General features: G+C 35.0%; 1 protein-coding gene across 5 annotated transcripts in view; it reads left to right on the forward strand.

Moving 5' to 3' along the window:
- Positions 1–8,560, forward strand: part of LOC124166723 (neurotrimin) — a 313,058-nt gene extending 304,498 nt beyond the window's left edge. For all 5 annotated transcript variants that reach the window (XM_046544386.1, XM_046544382.1, XM_046544381.1 and 2 more), the window contains one exon: positions 6,583–8,560. In XM_046544386.1, coding sequence (XP_046400342.1) covers positions 6,583–6,767 — 185 coding nt within the window. In that variant the 3' untranslated portion in view covers positions 6,768–8,560. The remainder of the gene's footprint in view (positions 1–6,582) is intronic.
- Positions 8,561–8,837: the final 277 nt, after the last annotated feature.

Here is an 8,837-nt window from a genome sequence, read left to right on the forward strand (position 1 = left end):
CCAATAAATAATAATTCATATTTTTTGCAGGTATGGATGTCCTTTTTGTGTCTTTTTACATGAGAGTAAAATTGAAGTGTGGTTTTTAATCTGGTAACCATCCATTTCCATTTGATTTTATTCCTGTTTTAACTTGAAAACTGACTATTCACATGTGTCAGTTTATAGAAACTGATGCATGTGGTTACAAGACTACATCAAGGAACACAGCCTCCATGTAATGTGAAAAGTGGAATTATGAACCATAAAGTTAAGATACACATTTCTTTAGGCTCATCCTATCACATTTATCATTTGTGGTTCCAGTAATAGGGTGCACAATGTAATATTCCTAGCCTTGAGACAATGAAAATGCACCAGAAAATAGTGCATTCAGAAATGTAAAGCAATTTGACCATTTAAGACCATCCATCACTGATCCAATCAGTGTAAGACACTCATTAACACAATTTCTAAGGAAACCCAGTACTCTTGCTACTTTGGGTCCTTTTTCCAGAGTGTTCAGCAAGTCATGATCCTGACTCAAACTTTACTCACGTCAGTTATCGAGCTGGTATATTATGAGACCTCACTCAAGTCCCATAGCTTGCTAAGGCTATACTCCGCAATTTATTCGTTGAGTCCCAATTCAAAATGAGTTATGTACACACCAAGTTCCTAGATGTCTGCTGCTATCACCTCACACTTATGAAAAATCTCTCGTAAAAATACTTCCATGTAACAATTTACCATAGTAATGCTAGTTTTTGATAAGTGGCAGACTATTACTGACAAGAATTTAGATAAATGAAATGTTTTTGTAAAATTTATCACCGAGCATTACTCCAGCTCGAGATGATTGAGCTGAAGTTAGTCTATTAAGTACGAACTGTATTTCAAACACAATTTGAGTCCAATTTTTGAACCACCGAGGTAGAGAGAGGGCTCAAGATTCCTGTTATCTTCACATCATACACAATTTTCCAACAGATTAAAAATTAATTTTTTTATCAATTAATGTCATTTCAATTTATTGTACTGTAGATAATTAGTGTTGATACTCATTGGAATATACTCTGCTTTGACAAAAAAACTTAATATACAAAAGAAGCATAGATAAAGATAAGGTATTAGAAAATTTTAGTATGTACTTATATGCAGATGTCATATGCACATGAGTGAACATATACCCATTTATAAGCTTCCCTTTGGTTAAACTTTTATAAAGTGCCGGAGGAAATCATATTTAGATGAATACCCATCATAGAGACAGTGAGAACTGCCAAGCAGCTCATTCAATGCTGGCACATGCGTCAAAATGTGATGTGGAATCAATCCGTAAGTAATGTCAGACAATAAATAAGAAACTACATGCAATATTTACTATTCCTCGACCCATCTTATTCTTGGTTAATTTCTCGTCAATACTCTGCAAAATTCACAGTAACCAATCATCGATGTCTGAATTTATAGAAAGAAACTCAGTCACTTAAGGTAGCTACATCTGCTTAAAATGAAAATGCAGGTCAAGAATTAATAATATGTATATGGTTTTCCATGCATTTTTGGATCACAGTTTTTGATTGCATACTTTTCTATTTGTTATTTATCTTGCTTTACCATGATATGCATGTTTGGAATGCCCTTCTCAGCTGCTTCACATGTGTTATTTTCAAATTTCTGAATGTTAGTCATAATTATTATACCCGTGTATCCATATATGTAAACACTATGAATGTCATTAAATGAACAGTACCTCTTCCAGTAGGACCTTTACTGTTTATGTAATGGATTTTCCGATTGCTGTAGTCATGCAAGTGGAAGGAATGTCCCAAGAAAAAAACAGTTGATTTTATTCACTTGGAGCTATTGGAAAAACCTTTTTAAATTTTTTTCACTTGGAATCCAAATCATAAATAACTCACTAAGCCTGTAAAAACCTAGAAACCTATAAATGTCAAAATCAAATTAACATTTTTTATATAAATTATTCAATTAATCTGAATATATTTTACCACATGAGTTTCATGAGTTTAGAGTTATTGTACATTGTACCTATAATATATTGTAACCTCGTCCCTGTTTGGGCGCCATCTATGTAACCTACTTCTGGCCGCCCGCCCTTCTCTCCTCTCCCCGGTCTGCCGATGGGTGGGGTGGGTGAGGCAAGGTTACACATACAAGGGGAGAAGTGGGAGGGTTTGAGGTACTCGGGCATTTATGGGTAAGGCGTGGAATGCACGGGAGATCCCGAAGCACCCGGGTGAGGAAAAGAAAGCGGGAAATAGGTGAGGGAATTTTGGGACCTTTCAATGACTGGTGCTTGTAAAAAAGAGAACTTCCGACACGAGATTTTCATTCGATGCAAATTTAATGACAATTTGGTTCACGTAAAATACACACTGAAAAATACATATAATTGACCTTTCTGACGTCAGCAAAAATAATTAATAAGCTAAACCCTAAAATGACGTTATCAAAACAACAAAAGAAAACAACCAAGAAATAAAGAACATTTTTCTTTCCTTCAGTCCGTAGTCAAATTTCATACCAGATTTTGAGACACTTTTAATCTTTATTGAATGTATCATAATTACTTAAGCACTGCATCGATTTTAACAATTTGAATAACAATGAAATACAAACAAAATAAAATACACTCCCTATCCTTATACCACAGTCCAAAAAAAACATAAATCACACATACACGCGCAATCACACATAAGGGACAAGAGAAAAGGGGGGGAGGAAACAACGAATTATAGCAATCTTTGAATAAAGGGCTAAATGTTGGCTTTCTGTTTTTTGGGGGGGAACCTCAAACACTGGGGTTATATTTTGGTACCAAGAAATAGCACTGATGGGGACTTCTCATTAACTTGTCTCTTCCTTCTGAGGGCAAAAATTCAGATTTGGGGGCATGGACAGTATTTATCAGGCCTTTTTGGGTCCATAGTCGTTGGTACACAGATTCCTTTGGTCAGCTTGTACTATGCAGTTGATTCGCCTTCTGCTACGGGCGTGATGGACAGAGCTGCTGGTGAAGTGCGTGAGGTTGACCTTTTCCGAGCACTGGAAAATCTCCCGTACCGTCTCCTATTTCCAAAAAGCTGCCTCCTCCTTCTCAGTCCAACCTCCAACGTCACTTCAGAAATTTTCTCTCCTCCACCCACGTCTTAGTTTCCTTATGTCGAGATAGGCTAACTCAATGATCGCGATCAGCAATGTGACCACAAAAAATAGTCAAGAGCCGAATGATGAAGAGCCGTGACAACTGGTTGCTCATGGCAATGACTAAAGGTCTTGACCCCAAGAATATCAGCTATGTGGATCCTTCGTATAAACCACCCTGGGACTTATGCGCATAGACAATTTATACCCTAATGGATGGGTAAAAATCATGGATGGGGGGGGAAAGGAGGGAAAATGGGGAAAAAAAACCACACGTCACACATCCGTTGTCAATTTTTGGGAGGGGAATTTCTTCGTTCATCATAGGGGGTGGGGAAAACCTTGGGGGTTGAAAGCCACCGACTTGAGTCACTATGCACGGTGGTAGAGGGGTGGGGGGGGAACGCACTTCACTCTCCTGCCTCTTACTCATGCACTTGATAAGGATACGTTAGGTTGAGGAAAGGGAAGGGGGGGGGATTCCACACGCACACATCTACATGCACGCACATAACAAATGAAGAAAGACAAAAATTGCTGGTGATGTCATGTACGAAAGCTCTCCTTTTCCCAAAGCACCCATTTGAAAGGCCCTTATGGAACTGGCCAAGCAGCGACAGTTACAATATATGCCATCATATTCATCTCATATCTCTAGTTTTGGAAAGCAGGGACATTTTTGAATGACACATAAAATTTACAAAAAAGCATAATTGAAATCAATTGATGAAATAAACATATTATTTTCTTGTTGGGTTAATTTCAACCAAACAATCCAGTATGATTGCGACAATTTTCTATTGCATTTTTTGTTATTTTTGTTCTTATAATGCATGGAATATATGGATCTGTAGTGCATTTTGTAAATGTAGCATGTTCATACCTCAACTAACACACCTACTAAGGTAAACTTTTCTTGCCCTGATTTGTAAAGGCAAAATTTTTTTAATTGCAATGGTACTAAGTTTTTATACATGCTATGCCTAAGTGTAAATATTGGGATAGTATCAGTATAAAAATAATTAAAGTCTTCCTGTTCTACCTCAGATTTTTATAATGTAACATGTGCTGTTGTATCAAATCATTGAATATTTTAATAAGTTTCATATCTTGTTACATAGTCTGCTTGAATGCTATGAACCTGTCTTTGCTAGTCCATGAATGTATACCTAATTTGTCTGTTTTTGTGTTCTTTTTACCATTATCATCTTGGTCTCAGAATTCATTTTTATACCAATCATTGTGTTACAAGACTAAGCTTTATAAAATATATACAACTATTGATTTATCCAATGCAGTAATTCATTTGTATAGAGTGAAATTTTATAAAAAATCTACATATTTTGCTTAGTTGGTAAAATATCCCTTATTTTTAATTCCAACCTAAAATTTAACATAGATTTGGCCTTTACTTAGGGATCCTTGACAATGGAAAACTCGGAAATTTCCATAAATATCTTGTTGGAAATACAGCCATTGCTTTTATTATGGAAGGCAAAATCAATGCACCATTTAAAATTAACAAGTATGCAATATTTTTATCATTGATTTTAGATAACTTAATCGAATTTAGATAATAAGAGAAAGTTTGCATGTAGGCATAGGGTTTTACGCCTTCCTGGCATTTATGATGGGTGAGGTCTTCTTAGGTCTGCTTGACAGCAGTGACGTGGTGTCCAACATCAGAAATCCAAAGAAATATTCACGTCATAAGAAAATCCTGAGGCGAATATGGTAAGAGAGACAGAGAGCATCCAAATGAATGACAGATCCTTTTCAAATTCCACTTGAAAACTATATTTACGTTTTATATATGTTTCCACCACATCCAAGGATGAGTAGAGTACCAAATAAAGGTAACAAGGCTCAGTTACAGTTACAGTAAGTCCTCACTTAATGACAACCTATTTAACGACAAGTCGAAGTAATGACAGACTTCATTTATAAAAAAAGGTTATATAAAATTGTGCGCACTTAAGTATTAACTTCTAAAGAAATTGTATTCCAAATTACTGCAGTACACTGTAATATGATTAGTACTGTGCAGTGGGACAGATAAGTTGGATTATCCTAGAGAGTATAGAACACTCACACACACATGTGCGTGCCGGGCAGTAGATATTTCAGAAGTTCTGCTGTCTATTTCATTTTGGGGGACAAAATATACTTAACAAAATATTTAGCACTATCTTTCCAATGGCTCTCTTTCACTAAAGTGATGTGAAAAATATTAAAGGACAAGGTTTATTTTGATAACACACCAGGGAGATTCTGCCTGCGAAGGAGGCAGCAGGCGTACTAGCACCTAAATTAACTTTGGAACATGAGCATAATTCTTTGAAATAAATGTGGATGTGGAGATGTATGGATAGTCCTGTTATAAATAATCAAATTATCCTCATCAAGGGTAAATGCAGATCATATTTAAGACATCAAGTTGCTAACATATGGCTTAACCTTATTTGGATTTGAAATACCTGTGAAAATGCATTGCATTGCTTAACCTAATTCTAACTGGTAATAACAGCTGTGTAGCAATACATGAGTCTACACCACCTATAAATAGTTACTTATCTCAAAGCGAGCAAAACAGTTTCATAACCTAATTTGAGGGTTTTGGGCTAAGATTTAAGTTTTTTATTTTAGTTGCTCTTCTTTATTTTCCATGATGTCATACTCACACAAGATTTTATCAGAATTGTTTTTCTGGTTGTGATTTTAGATGTTACCATAGACTGTCTCTTTTGGAGAAGATAATGTGTACCTTCACGTCATCTTCAGAGAAGATTTCTCAAAATATTAGGTGGTCCTCAGTTATTATATATCATAGTTGATTAAGTAATGTTTGCATAAAAGTGCTTTTGGCTTGGCACAATGTTGCATCAATTTTGCTTTCCATTTATAAGGTATAATTTTAAATATAATCATGTACATTTCAAATGTATTTTTCCAATAAACTTCATGTTTTTCTCTTGAGTTTTGGCCAAAAATGAAAAATTCAAACAACTCCTCTGTCAATCTGTCAGCAAATTTTATTCTTCAAGATTTCAAATTTTGAACGATATTTACAAGGAGGGCAAAATTTCTATGCTGTGCTGAGACAATAATTAATTCCAATGTGTGTCTGAACTGCTTTCTCCAACTAAAATTTAAAAAATGAATTAGTTGAATTTCAGGTAGTTGAAACTTTGATCTATTTTTTGCCATACGTGAAATCTAACATTCAATTAATGTTCAACTGCTACTCTCCTCTGTAATTTTTCGCAAATACTTCTGTTTTTTTACAATAAAATTGCTGACATGTTGGCAAAGGATTAAGCAATTTTTTTTCATTTTGGATGAAAACACCAGAGAAGTGTAAGTGTATATATATGGAGAAGAGTTCTATTTCTATATCTAATAATTTATATCAATCGTATTTTTCTGCTTCAGATCTGAAACTTCGTGGGCGTCCGAATGACAGATCTTCGTACAGGCCTGGCGATGGAAGTGACAATGGTAGTGCAGGAAGATTCCTCGATCATGTAATCATTATAATGGCACCCTCAATACTCCTTATCAACTGGAGATTATCTTGGTTAAGGTCAATGCCTTGGCCACACCAGGTTCCTCCATAGTCGACCTAACTGATGATGAAGGCCCTATCCTCAGCATATACTCACAGACATTGTCCACATTATCATCATTGCTTTCTTACCTTCCCGATAAAATCCCACTCCCAGAATTTTTTTCAAGATTTCTTTTGCTTCAGAGCCATCTCGAATGAGATTATTGATTATTTGATGTAAAACTGGTTTTAAAAAGTATTATCATAAAATTTTTCATAAAATGTCAAAAAATAGTTGGTCTACAATTGAAAAAAATACCTGCATTATATTAGGAGCATGAGAAAAGGATATTAAAACTGTTGTCTGAGGAGAGGTAGCTGTTGTTACATTGATTATTTGGTACACATCACAAATTGAGATGAAGTTGAGAAATTAAGTTGAAGCAAAACAAGTTTACAAAAAAGATATAAATACAAAATTATATTTTCTTGAAATCCTCCTGTTCACTGGATCCTATTTTTTTTAGGATAAGCAAAATTTGGCTTGCCCATTGAAGCTATAGTGGAATGCATACCTATGAATTAATTTGCATAAGTCCATTTCAGAAGTCATGCGCAGTGAGGACAAGATTGCGAATGCATTGTAAATAATTCAGGCATATGATGAAATGAGTTCATGACGTATACCTACATTTGAGTAGTGACCTCTGTCCATACAATATATATACCAATGCAATTCTGTTTCAGAGAAAGGTGTTTGGTATACTATAACTACTCCAAGGAAAATCGAGCTTTGACTCCACTATGATTCATACAAATGTATTTTATTTTATAATGAATTCCCTCCTTCAAGACGAAAATTTCTCTTTAAATAATGCAATCAGTATATTTTTATGAACGTTATCTCACATGGGAATGGTTTCTATAGTTCCCCTGCCTCAAAATTCTCTCCTATTTCTCTTCATTTCTCCAAGAAGCTATTTAATCCTATGCCTTAATGAATTGTGGTGGGATGTGACCTTTTTTAATGCTGCACCTATTGAGAGGACAAGAATACAAGGTCAACCTTCTTACTGCATTGCTCTGAAGACTGTTAAGGGCCACATGTGCTTTTTCCACATGAAGTTATAAAATTATGCCTCATCATTGTACATAATACATACATTCCAGACTTTGGCAAATGCTTTGGTGCAAGGGTGCTTTACTGTGTGAAAAGGAAGACAAAGCTTTCGAAAGAAGAATGTTTGGACACCAATTTGATGCCCCATGAATGAAATACTATGATACAAGTGATACTTGAAAGGTTTTTTTAACCTGGAAATGACACAATGGAATGACTGATTTGTATGAAATGCTGCAGTGAAGTGATGTCGTGCGTGATTGTATAAATGTGAGCCTGTAACCTGTATAGATATTAGGTGCAAGTTTACTGACTGAAAAAAAATTTAATGCATTATTATTGAATGAACTGTAAAATATGCTTTGACCACCAATTGGTTAAATGTTGATTGACTCTGTGATGACTTTGTATCACACAAAACTGTAAAATAAGTTGTATAGTAATATTGGGTTAGGCTAACGAATTTCCCTAGTGCTACAGAGGAAGAAACCAGTTGTCTTTAAGTGGTAACTAGTTTTCAATGCTGCCACATGCTTGCAATACACTAGGCGTTGGATAATCATATTATGTATTGCAATACTAAGAGTGATTTTGAGAAGTCAGTAAAACAGTAACCTCATGTCCTGTATTATTTATCAATTTATAGTTGTGATAACATGGTCATGAAGTACATATTGGTTTTCTGCATATGTTGAAAATTTTTGGTTTGTAGTGTACATGAATAATCATCAACTGTTATTGAAGATTTGTCTATTTAATTTATTTTCCAGTATAAAAATGACTCCTATTGTATTTCTTGGAATCTATTGCAAGTACAATTGACCCCTGCTTTATGAGATGGGTTCAACTTACAATAAATTCGGCATGTGATCAGAGCTGATTCTGTGGGTGTTCTTTTAAATTTCAACTGTCACCGATAATGTGCCCACCTGCGTAATATGTTGTCAATTATTTAAATATATGGCATATTTATAAACGAAAAACATCTTGAACAGTCGAGGAACATATACATATCAGTCT

The sequence above is a fragment of the Ischnura elegans genome, chromosome 10, assembly GCF_921293095.1.
Source record: "Ischnura elegans chromosome 10, ioIscEleg1.1, whole genome shotgun sequence".
NCBI lineage: Eukaryota > Metazoa > Arthropoda > Insecta > Odonata > Coenagrionidae > Ischnura > Ischnura elegans.